The following is a 26492-nucleotide window of genomic DNA, read 5'->3' as shown; positions in this document are numbered from 1 at the left end:
TAGAAATCCTACATATTTAAACCTGGCTTGCAATTTAGAGGAATGATGCTATTAAAAGTGTGTATGGTTCATTAAAAATATCCCTGACACTTTTCAGGCCTTTTGTGGACAAAACAGTTTGTTAAGGTTTCCGTTGTACAGAGCCGAGCTGCCAGAAAACTCCAGCGAGAAGCAGCAGCTTTCCTTTTCAGCCATAAATTTTTCTGACACAGTATAAAGAAAATCCGCAAGCTCCAGCAGTTTCGTTCTTTTACGACACGTTTGGCACAGCGGCTGCTCGCCTGAAAATAGAAATGTTTTTCATTCACTGGATGCACGTCAGCCTGCACTTCTACATGTTTTAAATGAAAACAATATTTTACATACGTCGCTCTCACAGCCTGGAAAACGTTTCTGACTGCTTACACTTAAACCCCTTTTATTTGACACAACAGTGCATGACTTACACCTTTCTGCTGCCTCTGCAACTCTTTTACACACATCCATAAAGTTGCAGTGTACGCCTGCAGAAATCTAACACTGCCACTGTATAGAAATAATTTGATTTAGTTGAAATAAATTGCAAATTTGGTGCTAAGCGTAAAGAGGGATGAGGTAATGTGAACATGTGCATCCACCTGAACTGACAGTCTGGAGAGGAGAGCATCAATCAGAGAAGCAACAAAAAGTCCAAGATAACTCTGAAGTAGATGGAGGGATCTGCATGTGTATATATTAATATATTTTTATTACTATTTTGTATTTACACATACATTTATTTTTAAATGACTTCATGCCTTCTGAACATGATTCTCTGGTTTCAAGAGGGGGCTATGGCCTCCCCTGGTCTCCCACTTGGGGCTGCCACTGTTGAGAATCTAACAATATAACAGCAACATGGCTCCCTTCACACAATGGCCTTTTACTCAAGTATGACAAGAGGAAAGCTTCAGAGGGAAACAAAAACCGCACATTGTTAAACACAATTCCCATGGTGACACCTGGTGGTGGCAGCATCATGCTGTGGGGATACTATTATTTAGCAGGAACAAGAATTCTAGTCAGACTTGATAGGAAGATGGATTAGGCTAAATTCAGAACATTTCTGGGAGATAAGCAGTTGGAGAGGGCAGAAATTATGAGACCTGGGCAGAAATTCAGATTTAGCAGAACCATGGCCTGAAACACACAGCCAGAACAAATATGGAGTGGTTCGATAGTCATGACTGGATTTGAAAACAGATATCAGCAGATACTGACACCAGGTCTGATGTAGAGTAAGAACTGAACACATAAGTTATTTGTAGTTATTTGAATCTACAATAAGTGTTGAAAACACAAAAGAATGTGTAAAAGGCATCAAGGTGAAGAAACCAACTGAAGTCTGTCAGTAATAACATGATACAATACAATACGCGATATTCTGCTCACGATGCAATATATATCATGATATTCAGCAAACAATACATTTGATGAATTTTTATGATTTTCTGAAAGATTTTAGAGGGACAGAGTGATTTTAGTGACATTTTGTGACTGTTCCATAAACTTGAATTGAATTAATTGAACTGATGGTGTAATAAATGTTTTTTTTTTATATACATTTCTTATACATTTGCTTTGTTTGAATTTTAATTGTGTAGCTTTGTGTATTTGGGTATGCAGAAAATGAACCGTTTTCGCCTTATTCACTATTAGATAATGTAATTTATCAATTTCATTTCTATACTTAATTAATTGTAACTGTTCGTCCCGTTACAATACTATAGAAAATGTTACCTCTGCATTTCTAAATTTCTGAATGTTCAGCACTTATATCCATATTTGGAATTGTCTAAAAGGACATTTACTGTGTAAGACTCCACTGCTGAAGAAAAAGCATGTTGAAGCTCGCCTAAAGTTTGCTGCTAAGGATTTGGACAAGCCAGCCTGTGAAATACAAAGAGAAAATTGTCTGGTCAGATGAGGCCAAATATAAGTCTAAACTCTTTGGATGTAATTCCACCATGTTTGGAGAAAAAATGATTCTGCACCTCATCCCAAAAACGCAATAGAAAAAGGAGAATTTACATGTGGAAGCATCATGCCTTTATTGTGCTGGAAAACTTCATATCATTGAGAGGAATAGATATAGAAATGTTAAGAATCTAAAGATTAAACCACTGTGGATATCCATGCAAGACAATAATACAAAACAGCCAATGAAACTTGTAAATGTATCCAAAAAAAGAAAATAAAACAGCTAAAATGGCCCAGAGTCACCTTTATCCAACTACTAAAACTGATGGAAATAACCAAAGGTCACTATGCATAGAAAGGACAACCAAAACCTTGAAGGTTTAAATCATCATTACCAGAAAAGTTCTTGTATTAAGTATTTCATACATTTTAGAACAGTGAGAATCCAGTGTTTTACCCGTTATTTAATTTATGGAGTAATTTGCTTAAGTTTCTTCATGTGAGTGGATGACCTGGGTGGTTTTTGACATCTGGTATAAATTTAATGTCAACAACTCCATTTGAGAATCTTTATCTGAGGAAAATTGTGATGTTTTTAATATTTTCTTTACGCCTCTCTTAGTTGTTGCCACCAACCTTGCTTAGCTGAACATGAGAGGTTGAGCAGATAAAGCCTTTCCTGTGCATACATCCCCCAGAATGATGTGCGGTCCTGGATCGGATTTCAGTGACTAGTCTATATATTGAATATTCTATCAGATCTATAATCTGTTGATACTTATTGTCCATTCCTACTCCTGTTAATATTAGTAAAGAGAATTGGCAAATATTTCAGCTGTAGACCTGGTAGAGACATACCGCAAAAGAAATTATGTGTAATTTCCATCCCATTCAAAATGTGTGTGCAATATACACACACATTTTTTGAAGGATTTTTTGTGTCCTTCACAAAAAATCCCAACAAAATATGCTGACGTTCATGGGTCTTAACACTAGACAGCATAGAAGAGTACCTCCATATAAAATTTTATCTCTGGTGCTAAAGTATTAATGGGATTAACACGATGGTAACTCACCAAACTGCCCACTTCCTGCACACAGAGCAGCTTCACCACAGTGGGTGTGGGGAGGCTGACGTCAAGCTCCAAAATGCTGTGATGCTCAATTTAAACGCCTCATGCTTGGCTGAAATGCACAAGAGCCTCACTCTCAGCCAAACCACTCCCTCAAAAGTGTCCAGCTTCATCTTTACTCAAAGAACTCCTTGTAAGGGCAAAGGATGTTTAGATGATTTACAGGTTGAAGCCATTTTATTTAAGGGCTAAGTGCTGAGGAATCTTTCTCTCTATGGAAAAAAAGCGTTTTTAGTCAAGTGATGAAAGGATCCAGCTTGTCAGCAACAAGAGTGTACAGTGGGATACAAGGAGATAATGTGAGATTTAACGAATTTAGAGCAATGTGTGCAGCATATGGTAGTCAAGTAGATAATGAGCTTATCTTATATTGGGCTTAATGTGTACAATTTGCAGCATTAAACTGTTAGTTACAGCAGATTATCAAAGAATGTTAAGAGGTTTGTGATGACAAACTGCAGGCATAGGTAAAAGAGTCACTGCAGCTGAAATCCACAGATGGGATTTGATGTGATCCGACATCATCCATGCATTCACCTTCAGCTTGCTCATCTGCTTGTTCGTCTTTAAACTGGTACACAGACATGAGCACATCTCACTCATCCTGTGTTCCCTTCATTGGCTTCCAGTGCAAATCTTAATGTTGGCTCATAAATGCCTAAATGGTCTTACTCCTCCATACCTCCCTGATTTATCTTCCTTCGTGGGCCCTTAGATCAGCTATTTTTAGTTGTCCTACAAACTAGCCAGCTTTTTCTGTAGTGGCTCCCAAACTTTACAGTACGATGCCTTTAATTTCTTGTCCGTTCTATTTTATACTTGTTTTATGTCTTACTTTTTATCTCTTTGCTTCATCTGATTTTTGCCAAAACGCTTGCTGTTTTTTTCAGCCTGCTTTATAAATAAATTAGATCTGGATTTAGTGAGTTATTGCTGTGGCGCGTTGCCGCTGCACGTGCTAAAATATATTTTTTAATGCTCTCCTATATCTTCTTATTTTATGGAATTGTCTAAAAATGTGTATCTTTAGCACAAATCATCAATCAGAAACTGGCCTGAAACTGAGAGCATCTCTGTGGAAAACATTACTTCTCTAGGGGAGAAGTATTAAACTCCTGTATCTTTTCAAAAACATTTAGACTTCTGATATAACAATGTTTCGGAAAATCAAACTTGTCCGGGTTCATAGTCCACAAAAGCTTTAAACTATGAAAAATAACATCTGTGACAAAATTCTGCCTTTCATTCGAACCCCTTCGGCGTCACTTATCTAGAACAACCTTTAATCGAATCTAACAGCCGGCCCCCACATCCTGTTGAAATTCCCCAGGGTTCACCTCCTCAGATCAGACTGTTGTTGTCGGTGGCAGGAAATTTATTTTTTCAATCTAAATAACTTCCTTCAAGGACACAGTCAAGGACTTGTTGTGACAATGATCACTGCCACTCATAAACCTGGGTTTCCTCTTGTTTTTCTTTGACTAAAGCACTCAATTGCTTTCTTTTAACTGGTGTGCTTAAAAGGGACAAATTTTGCAAAGCACATTTTTATACTTTCTTTCTGGGTCTCTACTGCTTCTAAAAACAATCCAAACACTTCCAAAAAAATAAAAACATAAATGAAAACAGCCAGCCTTTTTCTGGCAATAAGTTGATGTTTTTTTTTGGTGTCTGGAAAACCAGCTGTTTCAAAAACCTCCTGATTATTAAATCACAATTGGTGGGCACTGCCTCATTACCTGGCAACCCCAGAAAAGCCTAACTCCGTTACCTAGTAACTCAAGCCTAGCCCAGCCCCTCACCTACCAACCCAAACAGAGCATGTATCAGTTCTAAGCAGAGTTTGTTGTAAAACAAATATTTTACTAAAACGAACTTCATTTATATGCCATTTACACATCCTCATGCAACATTTTATGAATCTATTACATGAGTCAGTGGAAAAACAAACTTTTTTGGACTTTATTACCCTGATTCTGTCCAAACCAATTCTAAGAAATGCAAAAACACCAGACTACTAGTCACACTAAACGAACGCAGTTTGAGCCATTTTTTACTCCAACTCAGAGGAGAAAAATGTCACTCAGCCTGATGTTAGTAATTGAAGCAGATGTCTGGCCAACTTCAGGGAAAAATGTGATTAGTCAAAGAAATCAATAAAAAAGGACTGCAGATTGTAATAAAATGACTCAAAATAAGGGTAAAAGGGGTAAAAGAGGGTTTAGGGCAGTGATCCCTATACTTTTCATAGAAAGTACCACCTCACTTAACACAACTTTTTTCTCAGCGACACAACATCGTAAAGACATTCAGGTATTGTAATGGGAGTTCCCCCTTTTCTTTTTATTGGGTTTTCTCAAGAAAAAAAAAGAAAAATCAGATTTTTCTCACAACACTGGTCTCAAAATCAAACATGGTGATCGCCACAGTTAACCTTAATTTATTTCTGTTACTGTTTGAGTGCATTATTTCAGACATCCATTACTATTAGCTTGAATTGCTAATACTGATTAGAATACTCATTAGTACAAAAACTGGCACATCCTTCTGGTTTTGGAAATACGGCTCAGCATTACCACCAATGAAAGCTGCTCAACTTTCTCCCACCTGTTTTACTTTTCTTATTTTTTATTTATGGTCATCAATAAACTGCACTGTTGCATTGTTTCAAGACCACAGAGTCCTCTGTTTTCGTGAGAACACAGTGGAGATTAACCAAAGCCTAACCTTTCGCAGGATAACGTGCCGTTAGAAAGGCTGGTGTGTCGCAATGCCTCCCATGAGCAAACATACATTTCCTCCTGAATACACAGACAAGCACATCACTTCAGTGACAGGAAATGTGTACCATCTGTAGCGACATGGAAGAAGCCACATCACAAAGAAGACTGATAAATACTGTGCTGCTTTTAACAAGGCGTAGACAAAGATAATGTATGTCTTCCTGCTACTCACAATTGCTTTTCTCACAGAAAACACAAACAAAAAGGACAAAGCAGGATTTTGTCAAACATAATGTAATAAATTCAGATTTTAAGGGTGGGCATAAGGAAACGTGCTTGTTTTACCCAAGAATTAGGTTACGCTGGTTTTACTGGCTTGAAAAACAATGCTCACATAAATCGAAATTACAGGAAACTTTTACGGCCTCGTCCGCATCACGAAGAAAGCATTCAACATCTGACGGTTGGACAGCTACAGACACAGCTGGGATTTATAAAGGAGCTGAGAAAGGTGCCTCTCTTCCCCCAGTGCAGCTCGCCAGATGGAACTGGTTAACTCCTCGAACATAGAAAATTCATCAGCGAGTTTTTTCTTTTACTACGTTCTCTCAACAACGACTTGATTTAGCGCCAACGCTAATAACCATAACTGCTTCTTTGGACTATCTGCACGTGGAATTCAGTTGTTACGTCTAATAATTACGCAGATGTGGTCCTGCATATCTCAGTTCCTCCTCACTCAGCGCCCCTCATTGTGATGTTTTCAACACGTTATTTGCTTTCTGTTCCGTTTTCAGCATCTCGATTACATCTGACTTAAAAGGCAAGATCGCACTAACGGCATTAAAGAAACCAAGGCTGTAGCAGAACAGGGGCAGGAGTGAAGGCAGTTATTTTTAGCTGATTTCTGTTGGAATAAATAAATAAATAAATGTGGAATCAGCAAAATAATCTTTCTTCTTACAAGATGAGAGACAAAGGAAAATTTTAGAGTTTTCTTTTAATGGGAGTTTTCACAACAAGGAATCAAAAAATTAAAATGACTTTGAGTTTGCTACAAGGTTTAGGCAATAAACAGCCTACAACATAAGGCAATATTATAATTAGTTACCCTAAATTTTAAACAATACTCTTTACTATTTACAATTTCAGTTGTAATTAACTTTGAGGTTTCTTTCTGGTCTTTCCACAGAAAGCATCCCAGACTCAAATCTTCTTGACAAATCTTGTTAAAGCTGACAAGTTCACTCTCTATTTTTCTTTATCATAAAATTGTTCTCCAAGTGCTTCTAAGTCTAACAGTCTCTCTTTCATGGAGGGAAACATTGATAAAGCTACTGCTGCCTTATAATATGTGTCCTCTTTGGTTTTCCACTCTTTGGTCTGCGTTTCACAGTGTCTCCTTCCTGAATAGACATTGATGAAGCTATTGCTGGCATTGACTTTCTGTTCTCTCCTTTTTTTTTTAAAATAGAAAGTACTCTTAATTTTGAGTTACAGTAGAAAAACATTCACTCCGGGCCTGTTCTCCTAGGTGTCTCTTCCTGTTAAAGAGGCAGGTTTTTCTTTACTGTCAACACATTCTCTTTAGGATGAGGGATCACTGCCAAGTCGACGATTCAATACAATCAGCCAAGTTTCCTTTAACTTTTTACCAAATGGCATCACATGATCACCTGAATTTGACTATATTGCGTTGGAATCTGTATTGAAATAGACTGGATGCAATTGGATCTAAATCTGTCAATATGTTTTTTAATTGTTTTTGGAATAAAACAGATTTATCTGAATTGAATCTGAACTAAATTTGTTTCTGTTTGTTGGGATGAATTTAATCTGTTGTATAAAGTGTGAAAAATTAGATTTGTTGCTTCCGATCAGTGTTAGCGGTCAACTTTGTAGCTGAACCCAAAGTACTTAGTCTTGTTTCTCAATCAACTACTAGTATTTTCTGAAAGCTGTGTTAAAACTTTCTTTGGTTTCATCAGCTACTGTTGCAAAGTGTCCACCAAGCACACAGCAGAGTCATCAAGAGGGAATAAAAAAACATTACTTTTATATAATACATTGGTTATATAGAAGTACTTTCTGAGATTTAGATCACAGGGAGGAGAGCAAACATGCTGTGCTTCGTCGATGTTTTATGGAGATTAACCGAATCCATCATGCTAATGGCGTCATGAGTTTTATTTCTGAATGTTGTTGTTTGGAAAGAACAACAAGAGTCGGAAAACTTCCTGAGCTTGAGAGACAAACTTCCTTGAGCAACTTGATAAATATTTCCTGTGAATAAACAGGAAGCAAGTGATCTGCATTATTACACAAGAAAGTGCCAAATCTCCACGGAATGAGGATCCTCTAAGAAATGTGCTGCGGTGATGCGACAAGAGACATTTATTATGAAATGGCTATTTCAGTCTCAAGCGAAAACATTCTGCTGATGAATGGGATGTTGGCAGGGGGAGCATCTTACAATGTGCAGTTTGTTAAACAGAGTTCAGTGTGTTTGTCAGTGTGTTTGAATCGACTCCATCCTGGTGATAGAGGAGGTCTCCAGATGCTTCCTGCAGCTGATTTTCTTACTTTGTATGAATCTGGGACACTTTTACCTTTATGCTATTGTTTTCCAGACTAGGTCGTGATAAAAACTGCATCTTGCAAAGATACATTTTGTGTAATCCACCCATTGAAGGTCCTGTAGGATGTAGTCTTTGCAAAACTTACACAATGGAATAGTGCAAAACTGTCGAATTTCCTTCGTGACAAAATTAGTTTGTTTCTAGAGGAAGTAGAACTTGATAATGTACCAACAGTGAGTTAAATCCAGATCTTTAAGCACTGCATAAAAAGACAAACATCTCTTACTTCTTACTATCTGACATTAAATCAGACTAAATGTTTCCTGTTTTAAGTCAGGAAGGACCACAAAAAAAATATTTCTACGACAAAACAAATGGAAACACTAGGAAATATCAAGGCAACACCTCAGGATATTAGCCAGGAAGTTTTGACTCATGTGGGAATTACAGCTGGACATTAACCCCAAATTAGCTAGGAAGTGGTTAATTGACAATAAAGTGAACGTTTAAGAGCAGCCATCCCAAATCCCTGATCTCACATAGAAAACTTATGGGCAGGACTGGATGGGTGTATTCCAGCAAGGCTGCCTACAAACCTGACACAGTTACGTCAGTCCAGTGAGGAATTCCAGCAAACTATTGTGAGAAGCTTGAGAAAGGATGTATGACCCATTTTGAAAGGCTGGTTTTCCAAATACTTGAGAAAATTTAATCAAACTTATGACTTTTTCTGGATTTATGACAATTTTGGCAATCCTAACTAATCAAAAGTGGGGAAAATTTAGTCTAATTTAATGTCAGACAGTGAGAAAAAAAGACTATGTGTCTTTTCATACAATACATTTGCAGTCCTGAGTTCAGCTGCAAATATTAACAAGTAGTGAAGCTGATCAGACTGACATCACTGTCCAACTGTCAGAAACTAAGAAACACTCAGCAACACTGTCTGTGTTTCCTCGGCAGTGGAAGAGGAAATCATGGCCAGGGAGACTCTTTCATTGTGGTCAGACTTGGCCACCCATTAAGTTGCCTTGCGGTGGCATCATGTGGCAGCACTGTGGCCAGCAGGCTGCAGAAACATTCTGCCTAGCAAGCTGCCAAAGTCAACAATTCATCAAATCTGCACAACCTCTGATCAGGTTCAGGAAGCAGAATAATGAATTTGCCATGGCAACAAAATACAGCTTGTTTAATGAGCTGCCTCACCAGAGGTAAAAACCGGACTTGTAGCTTTTCTGCACATAAAAGTAATGAGAAATCTGACTTGCAGCTAAAGCCTGTGCTCTGCCTTGAAAAAGAAGAAGAAAAAGAAGAAGAAAAAGAAAAAGAAAAAGAAGAAGAAGAAGAAGAGTCTCATGTTCTTACTGGCACAACCATGTAAGGAAATCCTGATGAAAACGTTAGCTGTGCTAAAATTAACCCAAAAGGTGCCTCTTTAGTTTCCTGAATATATTACAAACATTAAAACCTGCAGCCAAAACATTTAGCTGAACCTATTTTTGTCAGTGTTAATGACATCCTGTGCTTGATTTATTATCACAGTGACTAGCTCTAGTGCTGTTTTTCACATTTTTCAATCCATTCTTCATAAAGAGTTGCTTGACTTGCTGCCATGTGAAACAGAGGACAGCTGGATTTGATTACCTTTCTGTTATATACTTTCACTGGATTGGCTCTCTTGGCCTGAGCTGAATGAAACAAGGAGGAGGGGGGCTGGGGGGTGAGCATCAAGGGAATTGCACGTTTGAGTTAGGGATGAAAACAAAAAGAGCAGTGTGACCGTCGCTCAGGGATGTCAAAAAGTGCAGAGGCTCTGTGACGTTTTGGTGCCGCTGGAGAGCGTTTGGGAAGCGGCGACAGGAACTCCTCCTTTACGCTTCTCTCCTGAGTTTCCTGTTTGCCTGCAGACTGCAGACTGGGGTCAAACGGTGAGTGTAGCTGATATTCCACATTAACTTCAGCTTACTTTGATGAGCGGGTTTGTGGATTTTATTGTGAGAACGCAGGTCAAATACAATACCGTGATCTGTCAAACCACAGAAACGTGCAGGAGTCCAGGGGCCTCATGAACAGGGTGGCTATGTGCACAAAAACGTGCTTTATGTTCTTTTCCGCACAAACGTTGAGTTGTCTCTGCTGAGTAGCTGAGAATGAAACAGTGTGCAAACACACACCAACTTCAGAGCTATTAGCCTCTCTAAAGCTCTGAGCCATTTCTTAGATGGTACTTCCTTATATGTTTATTAATTTATTCAATAAACATACAAGTTTCATATGAGGTGCGAGTGCAACTAACCAACATTGTTGTGATCTGTTGATTCATTTATTGCGCTTCCCAACATAGTTCGAAACTGAATACAACATAGCAGATTGGGTGGCTTTGTGGGTAAATTAAATGTATTTGTTCTAGTATTAATTCAGAGATCGGCAGCACGTTGCTCTAGTTGGTAGCAATGTTGCCTTGCAGAGAGAAGTTGCTGAATTTGAGTCCAAGCCGCTTCCTTTCTGCATGGAGTTGTTTTATGTTCTCCCTTTTGACATGTGCGTTGTCTTTGGGTTGGATCAATTTGGCACTCTAAATTGCACATAAAAGTGTGTAAAAACACAGTGGAGGGACATTGTTTGTCATGTGTGTCTTGTATTGTCAAAGAAAACAGCTGCATCACATTGTCTTCAAAAAATAATTATTCAGAAATTATTAAATGAGTTATTTGTTATTTTTTGCTGGTTAAACTGCAGCTTCAGACAGCCAAGCCCCTAAGTGTCTCAGTGTTCACTGTAGTTATGTGAATAAACACATAAAATAAATCTGAAATGAAAGTAAACGCACACTCTACTTAAAGGAAAAGTCCATGCAAAGGTTTGTACATGACGCTACGGATCTTCTAAAGTTAAATTTCACATCCTTTAATACTATTATTTTGCACGAAACTCTAAAATAGAATCTGAATCATTAATAAAAACTCACTGAAACGAGTAGCTGGGACTGTTCTCTTTGCGTCAAAGTCCTATAGTTTATATTACCAACAAATAACCAAAAGTCTCTAAGTAAATAGACTTAGGGTTATTTTAAAGGTGAATGTTATTTCACAGAATATAAATGAACTACTACCTCTGTTTTTAAAAAAATCTCATACACTAAACTGCAGAAAAGATTTTCATCTGTATGGGAGCAGAAAGGACATCCCATCCCCATCGAGGCCTCTGTAGCAGCCGCGGTCATTCGAACAAAGTTTACTGGACTTTTAAATACTCCAGTAGTGCCATAACAAATGTTAGGAGGACATGAGATATGCATGCTGGACACTGTGTGTAATGTAGGTCAGTGGAAAGTGGGGTAGGATGCCTTTCCAGCTAAATAAAACAGACAACTGTTAGAGGCAGGGCTCCGACTGCTTATTTTAACTCCTCCTCAGAGGCTGCGATGCGTCTACAGTGCGGCGCTAAAACTCCTCCTGACCACAAATGGAGCTGGCTCCTGGCAGGATTTCAAGGCTCACGTGGGCTTGGCCGTAATGGGTCTACTGGAGTAGGAACACACATGATGATGGATGAACAATCAAAGACGCAAACACGAACAAAGAGCAGAACATTTAACAAAGCACTGCTTACAAGCTATTTGCTAAGACGAGCAATAAATCAAGACCAAGTGATCGCAGTCAGCCTGAAACCAAACACTACCTGACTCAAGGAATTATGAATGCTTTGCAGGTTGTAGTTAAATATATATCACAATGTAATGTTGACATAACACCTGTTACACTTTAAATCTGCGTGCATGTACGCCCTGCACTCGACATGCAGCGGACCTCGCATGCATGAGAAAGTTAAATATAGAGCATAAACTGAATACTTTTCTAAATTCATTCAGCTTGCTGCCAGCTAATTCCATTACGCATGCATGAGAAAGTTATATAAAAGGTAAATATCTGTCTGCTGCTGTGTTTTTCTTCACAAAAGCTGAAAATGATTTCAGATTTAAAGATTACGTCAATACATGACATGACATTTTTTTGCAAGTCTGAACTATTCGGGATTGTTTTAACACAATACGTCTAAAAAAAAAGGGTTGTCATCAAAGATCTAAGAGAAGCATCTGTGGCTCTTCAGTTATCATGCTATTTTTAAACAGTTTGAAGTTCCTCATTCTACAGAAAAATAGGAAAAAAGATTTATGTATAAGAGAAAAAGAGCTAGATATGGAAATTAAGATCATGTTAATTTAGAGTCTCAGAAAAGTTGCAAAACCCCAAAGAGTTACATCTCTGTCTCTAAAGGGCTTATTTTATACATATGTACACAACAATAACAAAAAACAAAAATTAAACTTGTTTAGGAAGTGCTATTTAACTGACAGATTTGCAAAGTTTTATCTAGACAAAAAACATAGACACTTCATAGCGAATGTCTAGAGCATATATGGGGTTGGTTTGCAGCCAAAAACTGATAAAAATGCTGCAGAGGAATCTTAAGAGCTCAGCATAAATGACGACTCACAAACATTGATAAGCCGAAGCAAGCCACATGTAGCGAAGAACAGGCCAAACCTCCTCCAAAGCCGTACAAGATAACGAAATACATATGGCAATTACTGTATCTTTATACAATTAAAAAGCCTCTACAAGCTACTGAATCAGGAGGTGGTTTCAGTCTTTCCACATACCGCTTATGTTTGCAAACACCACATAAAGAAATGTAAAAGTAGAGATAACTTATCTCTACTGTGGCAGAGAGCTGATGTTTTGCAGCCAAAGAACCCACTGAATGAAATGAGCACCACTCTGTATAATAAAATATTTTACAGCCTAATGTTAGTTCACCTTTTCGAAAGCGTAACGCAGCTCTCCCAAACGCCTGCTCAAAATATGGACTTAAAATTTTGTAAATCAGCTGTGTACAAACTATTCTAACAACTGAAGCAACATTACACATTCTGATGAGTTGATCAAACTTTCTCTGAAGATAACATCATAAAAATTACATCACGGAATTACCTTGTGTTTACTTACACTGAATTCAAAAATACTTAATTAATTCCAAAGGGAAAATAAAATGTTTAACTTAATTGACAATTTCTGGGAACTTCTCTCCTCTGCCAAATGTTAGAGGCATGTCTCATACACATTATGCTATTAAGGTTTTCAGCTCCAGTTTCCATTTTAATACTATTCATGCAACAAACATTCAAACTATTTTCCTATGATGGACTTTGTCTGGCTCAATAAAACGAGACACAATACCTGAAACTTATAACAAGCCTACAGTACAAAATGACTAACCACACTTCAAACAACAAAAATCCTGCCTAAATCCAGGGATTTGCTTTTAAATTATTATTTTCTCCATCTCATGAACAACACTTCTGGCTATCTGAACATCTCATATTCCTTGACTGTTTTTTTACAGTCTCAGTGAAAGTCTGCATGTAGTTTATCCGGCTAAAAATAACCAAACAAAGGCCATCTGGAGGGCTAGTATGCTGTTAGCCATTGCCAAAGAAAACATATTTAAAGTGATCAACATGAAAGACTGGTGTATTAGGAAGAATGACTCCTGAAAAATGTTGGACGCTAAATGCATTAGCTGTGCTCTGAGTAAGTCTGGTCCTGCCCTGGACTTCTCAGCATGATTTACTGACGCGCAGATCCAGGACTTCGCATCATTTCAGATAAAATGAGCGTATCTACTGCATGCACACAACTTTGACTCATAAAGTTTGGGTTCTGGCTGACATATTTCCGGTACTTTATGCTAGAGACTTTTCTAGAGAAATTATGTCTGATAATTGGCTAAACAAACTCATTGTTATCTTTTACTGGTCATTTTCATTCCCCAACTGAAGAAAAAGGTGTTTTATCCTGTTCCTTTGCAGCACACCTCTCTGATAGGCTGCTTTGATCTGATGAACTAACCTCTGGAAGCCTATCAAGGATCAGCACACAGTGTTTGCTAACTGCATTTACTTTGTGGAGGTGGTTGTGTCTGAATATCGACTGGTTAAAGACAATGGACTGAAAAAAACCCCAACAAAATGTTTTCAACAATTATTAGGTGGGATTCTGAAAACTTGTTTTGAATCACTCAGACTATCGATGTACATTTTACAATTATGGATCCCCTTAGTAGAGTTAGATAAAAAATACCTAAAAGATTATTCGTTATAAATAAAAGTAGCATAATCTCAGTTTGAACAAACCAACTTTTTATTTAGGTAAAGGAAAAGCATCACCTAAAGTCACCCCCAATAATATCTATAAAATAAATATATTTAAAACATTTCAAATGAGACACTACTCTTTCAATTTTAATGGATAATCTTTAAGGCTTTACTTAGTAGTTTGTTTATTCTAGTTTGTTTTCCTTTTTTCTGATTTTATTCTACAGTCGAGGATTGGTGAGGCTTAGCTTTATGTGTTTAACTGAACTTTACATCTGCCTTCATCAATTCAGCTCAACTATTCACCAATTCACAAGACAAACAGATTGTAACTATATATAGAAAATAAACTGGACCATAGAGTACAATATTCAATTGTAAGTGCTGATAGCTTTGACTTATAATGCTAACTGATAAAATAATTAGATGAAAGGAAATCCAGTTGATCTTTACTGAAATCTTTCCTATTCTGCAAGTATGTGGCGACAGCGAAAAGGAAAAACTCACTTTTAACAGGAAGAAACCTTCAGATCTCTCAGTGTGAGCGGCCATTTTTAGCGTAATTAACCTTTTCACCTTTTATTAGTAGTGATACATCTTTGTAGAAGATTGCAATGTTGCTGACAAAGCAGCTAAATATGCTACTATATATAGTCATAGACCAGAGAATAAGTTGTTGTTTATACTTTATTTAAAAATGTAGCAAAGTTTCAGACTCTGCTTCATTAATATTCATTCATATTTTCTTCTTCAAAAATCCTGTAGCTTCTGTGAATCTTCACAGGTAATATAAAGGCCCGGGTGGCTGAATGGACAGAAGAGCTGACGGTCGGCCCAGCAGCGTTCCTCACATATCAGCGCTCGAGCAATCAACCCTGACGTGAGTTTTCCATCGGCGGCGCCAGCGTACTGTTACAGTTGACACAACAGCAGCCGAGCACCCTGCTGAGAACGGCAGGCTCAGCCTAGCGAGTTTCGTGTATGTTTTTGTTTGAGAACAGGATGAGGTCGGAGCGTGATCCCCCCGCCCCGATCCTGGAGGATGCAGTCCGGCTACCAGCTGGTTTCCATTAGCATAACTCTTCTGAGGAATGGCAGGACTGGCTCATGAGGGCCGGAGTGAGAAGGAGGCAGATGATACTGGACCGTCTTTCAGAGCGGCGCCGGATCATCTGTGTTTATGGTGAATTTTTAGCTTTCATTTAAAGATTAGGACTAAACCCATGCAGTTTAAAGACAGAAAAATTAATGTCAAGAAAATGATCATGCTGAGACATAATGTTTGGCCTTGTTTGTGCACATTTATGGTGTAAATAGTTGGTTAAAGTTGCAATCTTGGTGCCACACCTTCAGCTTTCTGTGGTTTTGCAGTTTCTGTTATGTCTGTTGTTATGTCTGTGTTCTGCAGCTTTGGTGGAATCAGTGGACAATCTAGCATAAAAAAAAACAACTGTATTGTAAATTCATGCTCCATTCACACATCAGCAAAGCATGTCAAAACTACTTCAGATTTCACAACTAAAGAGGATTTATCATTTACAAATCTAAATAGCAGCTGAAATAGCTTAACATTTCTGAGGATGCTCTTATCTGCTTTCTTCTCCAGGTACACAAGAAAATCAAAACCACTGGGCCTCCATATAAGGCAGGTGCCTGATGAAGTTTAGCATGAAGCCTGACAAACAGGAGGAAACACTTAGTTTTGCACTTCTTAGGTGTAATAAAATCTGCCTACCTGCGCCTCTGGATAGGGCTAAAGCTGTTTTTAAGGTATGAGTAGCCCTGCTTTTCATTACCAGCATCAGACTCTATTTTCATCAGGCAACTTTAGAGCCTAAACTAACCAAAAAGAAAAGCAAAATGAAGTCCATCCCAAGAGTAATATGCGTCCTGAGGGGCTGCTCTTTAAAGGAGAAGTGTGTTTATCTCACACAGTGAGAGAGATGCCACAGATATGTGGCAGCTTCAAGCGATTACTCAGCCATACTTTTTTTGGCCACCCACAAACTTGAAGATATTTGGTTTAAGTGTTGAAATGAGAGACTTACTTTGTGGAGAAAGATACCTCTTACAATTGGATATATAATGTTAAAATTAAGTTTGCTGTGGCTCACAAAAATATTCACACCTTTGCACATTTTTCTACATTTTCTGCTAATACAATCAGAAACATGAGTTTATTTGATTGAGATATTACATGATGAGCCAACATGGCTTACCATGTCAGTTATACATGTTTAACCAACATAGAAGTGGCAGAAAAACAATAAATTAATATTGAAAATTGGCATGCATTCATCAGTAGAGTCAGCAATTTGAAAAACAAGCTTTTGCCAGTCCAACACAAGGGAACAAGACAATCATGGACACACACACTCCTCCACCTCAGGGCATGCTTAGCCAAACATTTTAACTTGACATTAATGTTTCTGGACTGCTGGAAGAACTCAGAGAAAACCAACATAGACAGTGGAAGAACATTCAAACTCCATGCAGAAAGCCCTGTGGTCTCTAAAAGTCGCTGGTTGCACTGGATTCTATTTATGTGTAGGGTTGGGTACTAAATCAATAACAATAATACATATTTATATACCATGATGAACACCTGATCAATATCTATAGAAAACACATCCAATTCAGAAAATACGTTCAATTTCACGATCTGGAACCGCACTGCATTCTGGGAAATGTAGGCAAAGGAAAAGCTTTAGCTGATCAAATTCTCACTGCCAGCTAAACAAGGCAGGCGGTATCAACTCACTTACTCACTCTTTGGTTACCTAGCAGCAATCTGTTGAGTAACTTATGGTTACCTAGCAACAATATCTTGAGTAACTTGGCAGCAGCAGTTTCAGGTTTCTCCACTGTGCCTCAAAAAAAGAAATAACATGGAGAGAACCAAGAAAATGAGTAACTTCAGAGGAAATTGTGAGTTCAAGAGCAATGGCCACATCATCAGTGTGTCAGTATTTCAAGTATTTAAAACAAAAAAATATAATAATTATTGATATTGACTGACTGACCAAACATGACTACTCTGATACACCCTTTCTGGGTGTATCAGAGTAAAAGGGCTGAATACCAATGTGTATCAAACATTTCAGATATATATTTATTTCAGATACTTTTTTTCAGTAAACAATGCTGAAAGATATTGATCCATTTTATTCCATCTCACAACGATACACTGCTTTGTACTGGCCTATACTGTAGCACCAAAGTCTCAATAAAATACACTTTTACATTTGTGGTGTGAACGAAAAGCGAAAACACAAAAATATAAATAAATGAATGAATAAATACTTATATTCTTTAGAAGTGGAAAAAATATTTCAATGTGAAATGTCAGATTTTAAAGTTCAGCACATCTCGGTTTGGACACAAACCATGAATGACCTCACAGAATAAGCAGCTTTAGCTGGAGCTGGTTTAAGCAGCCGGAACGGTTGAAGAATGAGATGAGAGAGCAGTAATGAAAGCCCCGCTCAGCTGGGGGCTCTGCCTCCCACAGTGAACAAGCCTGAAGAACCCCATTAGAAACGGCGGTGAAATTTACAGGCCTCGTACTGGAGGAGCTGATACATGGACGATGCCCTTAGGATGCGGACTCTCCCTGTGGCCACAAGACTAAGCCATAGAAAAACACAATAGCAGGACTATGCAACGACAAAGGAGAGTCTGTTTCCTGTTTCTCCAGGCACACACTTGAGCTGCATGGTTTCAGGGATCATCAAGCTTCTGACTGCTACCTTTAACCCAACCCAGCAGGGCGACACAAATAGCTTCTCAGCACATGACTGCTTATATGCGGCAGTAAATTCTCCAAACATCGTGAGTAATGCTGTTACTCCCACTTTATGCGTGTGTTTCTCCCCTCCGTTTCACTCACAAAAAAACATCTGGAAATAAAACAACAGCTCTAAAAACTCCATCCAAAAAAACCTGTTCAACTAATTCAACTGCAGTGGAGCTGTCAGGGTAAAGTAAAGCAAAAGCAGGTGAGCGATCAGCTGAGTAAAGGTTAAACACAACCTAAGCGTACCTTAACGTAGGCGGTGTAGCGCTGGCACTTCTCTCTGTTGATTTCCAGGCTCAGCTGCTGGTTCATTTGGCTGATCTGAGATCCAGCGTGAGTGAAATAAATCCTGGAAGGCTGGCTTTTCTGTCGCTTGTCCACATCAGCAGTCAGGTTGTACAACAGCTCTGAGAAACGGCAGAAGCACAGTCACGCATAACATTAGCTTAAAAAAAAATAGCCAGTTGAATACAGACAGTCCTGGGAAACACTTTAAATATGCATGGTTTGGTTTTCTGCTCGTTGCCAGCAGAACATGGGAAAAAGTAAATTATTGCTTATTGGAAGCAAATTAAACAAAATGAGTCATAGAGGAAGACGGAAACATTTTTGGTCAAATCATCATGTAGAGCTTTAATGTAAGGATGACTGCTGCTCGCAAAAACAAAAACAGGAGCAATATTTCAGTTTGTTCAGAGCAGTTTATCATAGTTCTTTAATTAACACGGCAGGTAAAGATATAAATTTTAGCCACGTTACAGTTTTTATTAGAAATAGTTCAAAACAGCGATTCTCCAGCTGCTGGAGCAGAACTGAAATGTTCTTACAGTGAAAATGAAAGTATTTATATCCTCTTCCACATCTTGTTATATTACAATTACAAGCTACAACCCACATCATGATGCTGCCACAACCATGTTTCACAGCAGGGTTGGTGTGTTCAGGGTGACGTACAGAGAAAGTTTTCTCCAATATGCAAGGTTTTCCATATGGATCAAAAAGTTAGATTTTAGTTTCAGCACTAAAATGAAACTGCGAAAACACAAAACTCAATCTAGTTCAAATATCTTAGTGCAGTTTAAATAAGACAGAACTAACCTTTCAGCTTGTTTGAAGTAAATAATTAATTAATACTGATTTATAAAAGCGTACTAGCTCCACTGACAGACTATTTAATGTGTAACAAGAAAATTTCCCCTTAAGTGAAATAATCTGTCAGTGAAACTAATACTTTTTAAATCAATATTAAAGCATTATATACCTAAAACAAGCTCCTGTATTTTTCTGAAAATGTCCTTGTAATTTAGTTTTGTCATATTTTAAGTGTACAGATATTTGCACCAGAAACGAGACCAAAAATACTTGGCAAGATTTTATATTTTTGTGGTTTTCCTCGTGTTTTTTGTGTCCCTTACAAACTGCAAACAGGACATTTTGTGGCTTTCTTGTAACAATTCTTTCCTTTCTGTGAGTATTCCATAAAAGCAAAATTTGGCAGGTGCGAGGCCAGTACTTCTCCTATTTTTTCCAGCCTAAACTTTTTTAGTGCAACTTCTCCAAAATAACCATGCTTCCTCGCTCAGGCTGTCAGCTTAGATTGAAGGTGATTTTTGCGGGGTTTGTTGTGGTGCTACGCTCTTTTCTTTTTTCATGAGGTGGAATATTTAATGTAATGCTTTAAACTTCTCAACAACTTTATCCCTGACCTGCCTGTGTCCCTTGGTCTTCTTGATGCTGTTTGTTGACTATTGTTCACTAAAAATACTCATACTTTTCAAATAACATCACCCTAGATTGTATCAAGGGGTATTTCCCTTCAGTTTTACAATTTTGAGCTATTTTTTATATTTTTGCAGGCTGCTGTTTCCATCCCTTGCATACAAGGAGGAGCAACACGAGATCTATTTGAAGGTTTGAAGTCATGAGGATGATGTAAAACTTTGCTAATGTTTCTGGGAAAACCATATATGGACCTTTGGCCTTTTAGAAACCGTTTCTCTGAATGAATAAGCCTCATTCTGCAGTAATTTCCCCATGGGGGTGTCATACTGGTAAAACAGTGGGAGGGGTAGTAAACACACCCAATTCGGACCAAACTAAGCTTTCTGTTTCCGTTATCCAAAGGAGCGAACGCCATGAGCTCATTCCAAAGGAGGTGCAGGAAGGTTTCACTCTGGGAGTCACCGAGCACACAGTGCTTCACTTTCCATGGTGATGGCCAGATGGGTAAACAGAGAGGCTTTTTTTCTCCTGTCCAGCCAGGACAGTGTCATTATGCAACCAAAGGGCTGCTGCTCCCCTCGGGGGAGGCTGTGAGTGACCACACCCAAACACTAGAACAGGACTGCATCTCAGCTGTCATCAGGCACACCCAAGAACATGTAAGCAAAAGGTTGATCGGTACAAACACTGGGCAAACTCAAAGTCAGCCATAGGGAAGTAACTTAGTCTTAAAGGAAGTGATTTTCAAGGCAAATTTCCCTTTCTGCTGCACCTTACGAAACAGACTTCACACAGATAGAACCTTGTTAGAAACACTTTTTTTCCCGATCAAAAACAACCGAGCAGAGCCAGTACGAGTGTCTTAGTGCCCCCAATCCGCATGTACTTGCTGCTAAATGTGCTACTAGCGGAGAAACAACTTACCGTTACAGGAAAACAGTTTATCCAGTGTCATCAGTGGCTATGCTAACTAGCCTGAGAATTTACGACAATCTACGCTAGCTGCAGCGTAGCACAGAGCAAGGGGGATCAGGGAGAGGATGAGCAGCGCCACATGGAGGGGTGATTGACAGCACTAACACCTGCCCCCTGGCTCTGATTGGTTGTTTCTAGGTAGCACTGAGAGAAGTCAGAAGAACTCATTTTTTTCATAGATTATGTGTCTCATGCCTTAACCTCTTGCTGCCTGCTGTATCTAACGTAAACATCGTATCATAATCAGCTCATTTTTAACTAATTTAAAAACTTTTTCCATCTTTTCCCTCTCATCAGAATTATTCACCTATTTCTCCAGGCACCTCTCTCCCCCTGAAGCGCATGCAGACGGTGATGTTGAAGCAGTTCAGGTTCTGGTGACCTTCGTGGCACTGCGGCACAGAGATGTTGATGGAGACGGGCAGGAAGATGGAGACATCCACTGTAATGACAGGCCGCGACCTGCGACCACACAAACCCAGACAGAAACACCGTGTGGGAGAAACCCTTCATTTAAACCGCTGTGAGGAAGAGAAAGAATCACTATTTAGGCTTTCATAGGTAGAGAACTCACCTCAGCAGAACCACACTGTCTGCCATGAAAGCTCCAATGGTGACGTCTGCAGCAAAGACACGATAGATTTTGAAAAACCATTAAGAAGACACGACGCTAATGCAACATCAGCGGTGCTTACACCTGCACATTTTAAAACAATGCACAAACCGGGGCCTTCCAACGTCATGCAGGCTCAGTATATCAGCAATGGAATGCAGTAAACAACATGCGTCTGTCAGTCACGGGGCGGAAATATGCTATTGTTGATTCCAAGAAACTACAAATGTTCAACAGGAAAACAAGAAAGTGATCCGTTTCATTTTTGTTTTTGCATCTGTGGATGGGGAAGCTGTACCTGCATATCCATTCCCATCCATGTCCACTTTACCAGAGATGGACTGGCCGAACATCTGCAGCCCGGGGCTGACGCTGCGCCCAGATAGTTTCTGAAACAAATGATGGCAGCCTTTAAATATCAACATGTGAACCAACATATTTAAAGAAACTGCGCTTCTTATGTTTTCAGTAGGTTTTTCAGAAATGAAAGCTCCCACATTAATGTTCAAGAAACTAAGAAAGAAAAGGATTGCAACAGAGGCAAAAGTATTCATACAAAGACAACGTGCACGTGTTTTATTGGGATCTTATGACCAACACACATGATTTTTCCAAACAATAATGAAAATTCGGAGTGTATTTGGATATAGTTCACTTCGTGTGCTCAGAGAAACATGTAAAGGTCAATTTTGGTCTCATCTGACCAATGAAACTTCTTTCACATGTTTGCTGTGTGATCTACATGGCTTGGAAAAAATGGAAATAAGACTTTTCATGGCTTTCATTTACCACTTTTACATAAAAGCCTGATTTGTGAAGGAATCAACTAGTAGTTACCCTAGAGCGCTGCAGCTCCTTGAGAATCATGTTGGCTGTTTTAATGCTCTCTAATAAGCATTTGAAATCTTTAGAGAATTAATTAATGCTGACATCGAAATAAAAAAGGTAATCAATTTACTGAAAGTGGAGTTGGATGAATAAATTTAACCTGGGGGTATACATAATAAACAAATGCATGCCAAAGTGTTCAGCTTTTTATTTCCCCGCAATTTAGCAAATATCCATTACTTTGTTTTAGTCTATTAAATTAAAAAAACATTAAAGTTTATGTTTATGTGGGAATAATCTTGACATTGATAGTTGTGAGAAGCACTGCACAGTTTTAAATAATCAAATTGTGTTCGGTTGGTGGAAAAGACGTGTAAGTGGTTTGGTGAAAAGTTTCAGTAACCCAGATTTTTCTTGTAATTAAAAGAGGCAGAAGAGGCACTTCAAGAAGCAATTTGGGAGGGTTAAAACAAAGACCATGAAATAGTAAAAAGGATTACACCTTATGGCTTGAAAGTACATAAAAATACACCATTGTCTCTAGGAGGGAGGCAGTGGTGCACAGAGTGGACAAAAAGACAAAAATCTTGTTTTAAAAATGCATTTAGCCTCCCAAATGTGGTCAAAAGGAATGAGTTCTCCTCATTTTTCAGGAGCTGTGTGGGTCTAACATGTAATCCTGAGGCTAAACTACCACCTGCAAAGTCACCATTCATCACTCAACTACTAACAAGCAATCAAAGGCAGCCAGATGGTCCTAATCAGAATAGTTCAAAGTGTGCATGACTAAAGCCATAAAAACACATAAATGTAGAAACAAGAAAAAAACTGATTAGATACTAACATTACATCATGTGAGAATCAAATCCATTTACCATTGAGTATTTTCTGGTGATCCCTGTGGCGTCTCCATGGTAGATATACACGGCTCCACCATAGTCGTCCTCTTTAGGTGCTCCGATGGCAACATCTGAGGAGACAAACAGGGAGGAAGTTCTGTTAAAAGTTGACCCTTTTAATTGGGGCTTGATGAAACAGGGCATGTGTTTGTGAATGTAAAAATATTTTATTAACCCCCTGTTTACGTTTAGCTGGCATGTGCATGGGAAACAAGCTCTAAAAAAAGTCAAACTCGTAATAGACAATTAAGCACTCTTAGGGACTATAAAAACCGTGCGACCCCTGAGAATGTGGAAACAAGGCTATTAAGTTCTGGCAAATTCACTGAAATGTTCTCATCAGCTTATTTTAGCAGAAAGTCCATATTTAGACTTCCTCTTATAAACCAAAACACTTCCATACAAATTGGTGCTACGTACCAGGCAGAAATGGAAGAAGAGACGTTACACAATAGCCAATTTAGTGTATGGAGACAAAATTAAACCCTGTTGGCAATGGTTTTACGGTAGCTCTTTAAATTTAAATGGCAGCAGTTAAGTTGTAAATAATTATCTGTCAGTCAACAAGCACATCTGGCTCTTTCCCACAATGTGAGAGTGATGAGCTACAGGATGAGTTATAATTCCCAGCTGCCATTTTTCGCTGTGCACAAACACACCCGCTGGTGCCAGGCTGCAAGCCTTGAGGCGTATCTCACACAGAGATGAAACCAGGCAGAAGCTTCCAGCCGTGAGCGAGCGATGGATGCCAAGCAGAGTTCGTTTGTAGCCAAACCGAGCAAGTGCCAAGAAAACAAACAGCGTAACGGTATGTGGCTAAGTGTTAGCGGAGAACTGGGTTTGCATCTGCATGGGTAAGTGCACAGAAGGGTGAGAAAAGTCAGCGCACTGAAAACGTTTGGGGTAATTTAGACAAAATATCTGTGAAAATGACTGGTTTTACTGCACCTACTTAACATGCCAACCAACAATGCTGTGATAATGAACATGACTGCGGAGTAATGTCACTCTGAGCTGAATTCAAGGGGTTGCAATTCTGGATGGCTTATAAAAGCAACTTAAGATGACCTGAAGATTAGACATAGTTGAGTCTCACAAAAGCATTCCCACCACTTGAAGTGTTGTCACTTTTGTCAAAGGATTACCATGAACATCATCTGTTTTATTGAGATTTTGCATAGTAGGCCAACAAAAACAACTCAATAATTGTGAAGTGGAAGGAAAATGACACTTGGTTGTTTTAGTATCATCTATTACTGCAGTGACAGCTACAAAACTTTCTGGGTCTATCTCTATCAGCTTTGCATACCTAAAGAATTACATGTCCTCATTATCGTTGGAAAATAGATGAAAGGGAACGTATCATGCAAAATTCACACATTTTATGTTTTTGTGCTCGCTCTCATTTGGGTCTCAATTGCTTCAACATCATCCAAATGAGTTAAGCAATGAGTTAATGTTTTTCTTGGTGTCAGGAAAAAGAGACATTTCAAAAACTTCCCAATTGTCTCAATGCTCCAGCACATTTGGTCAACTGGTTTGTACAATTCAATTCAATTTAGTTTGTTTATGTAGCACCAATTCACCGCAAATGTTGTCTCAAAGCACTTTACAAAAAAAAAAAATAAATAAATCCTTGGCAATGACAGCGGCTGCTGGAAAAGACGAGAGTTTTGTTGACTTACAATTTTAAAACCACTTGCTGTATAATTTGTATTCTTGTTGGTTGTACAGCAGGCTCCACTTCTGCTTTTCAAAGGTGTACCATTGTATAATTGAGCATCTGTTTGCAACTATATTTATGAATTAGTGTAAATGTTGAGTTGGAGGTCGTGGCCAGCAGAAGCTTATTTGGATCTAAAACAGCTCATTGTGAAAGGAACTAAAAATAAGCAGATAATCTAATGATTTTGTGCATAAAAAACTTTATGAACATATCCTAACCTGTTCATAATAGGTCACCTTTACTGACTACAGCAGCTAAGACAACAGTTCAGTTATAAAATGAGCATAATATGAGCAAGCCAATGAAAAAAACCTGTAGTGGTGCTAAGTGTAAATAATAAAATACCAATAAAATACAATCAAGCTTGAGGTTGCCACATGACAAAATGTGAAAAAGTTCAGTAGAGGTTCTTGTAGAAGTACAAGTACACTTGTACTTCTACAAGTGTACTTGTCTACTAGACAAGAAGTACTTCTACTAGACACAGTAGATCATACTTTTGTGTTTATTTCATCCATGACCGGTACCAGAGTTTGGTCTATGTTTCAGTAAATCTGGTTTGTTTCTGGTGAGAGTTGGACTCTATCAAGGTTGTCACCAATTCTATTCATAACCTTTATTGACAGAATTCCTAGGTGTTGAGGGGATTCATTTTGGTGGCTTCAGGATCGGGTCAGGCCCAGATCTCCACCATTGTGTAAGTGAAGCAGCTGGAATGAAAGTCAGAACCTCCAAAACCAACACCATGGTCTAGAGCCAGAAAAGAATACAGTGTTTTCTCTTGGTTGAAAGGTGAGGCTCTCGATATACCGGTTGATTTACGTTCCTACCTTTATCTGCGGTCATAAGCTCTGGGTAGTGACCGAAAGAACAAGTTCCTTCCCCTTAGTCTTGGATTTAACTGGATGGATGGGAGGATTAATGAACCCTTTGGACAAACCTTGATAACCATCGTCATCAATGTCTCCAATCGCTGCAATGGATTCTCCGAAGTGTGCATTGAAAGCATTGTCGCCAGTCAAAACTCCATTCTCCTCCATCACCCCCTGAAAGATGTAGCAACCAAAGTAGATCACGCTCTTATCCAAACCTCATAATAAAATTTAACTACCCCACTGCAAGAACAAAAGCAAATCCAAACATTTGGATTAAAGGCAAAAACGAGACATGTTCCAATGAGATCAGCTTGCTAGTGACGGTATCGTGTTCATTTCTGCTGAGCCATGTCCCACTCACATTGCCCCTGCTGAGGTACACAGACACCTGGCCCTCGTCCCGGAGCTGGCTGTGCATGGGTGCCCCCACCAGCAGGTCCGACAGGCCGTCCTGGTTCAGATCAACTGCACACAATGAGGAGCCAAAGTAAGAGCCCATCTGGAACCAAGTTGAGCCACAGAGCAATG

General features: G+C 38.8%; 1 protein-coding gene across 1 annotated transcript in view; it reads right to left on the bottom strand.

Annotated features, from left to right (window-relative positions):
- Positions 1–26492, bottom strand: part of itga9 (integrin, alpha 9) — a 66461-nt gene that overhangs the window by 25475 nt on the left and 14494 nt on the right. Inside the window, exons 9-15 of the mRNA XM_008429923.3 lie at positions 26326–26463; positions 26030–26135; positions 23340–23434; positions 21935–22025; positions 21598–21643; positions 21331–21485; positions 18573–18733 (exon numbers count right to left, since the gene is read on the bottom strand). Of these exons, the coding sequence (XP_008428145.1) occupies positions 18573–18733; positions 21331–21485; positions 21598–21643; positions 21935–22025; positions 23340–23434; positions 26030–26135; positions 26326–26463 (792 nt within the window). The remainder of the gene's footprint in view (positions 1–18572; positions 18734–21330; positions 21486–21597; positions 21644–21934; positions 22026–23339; positions 23435–26029; positions 26136–26325; positions 26464–26492) is intronic.

The sequence above is a fragment of the Poecilia reticulata genome, chromosome 15 (genome assembly GCF_904066995.2).
Source record: "Poecilia reticulata chromosome 15, P_reticulata-male-v2, whole genome shotgun sequence".
Classification (NCBI taxonomy): domain Eukaryota; kingdom Metazoa; phylum Chordata; class Actinopteri; order Cyprinodontiformes; family Poeciliidae; genus Poecilia; species Poecilia reticulata.
This window is presented reverse-complemented; position numbering and strand designations above follow the sequence as displayed.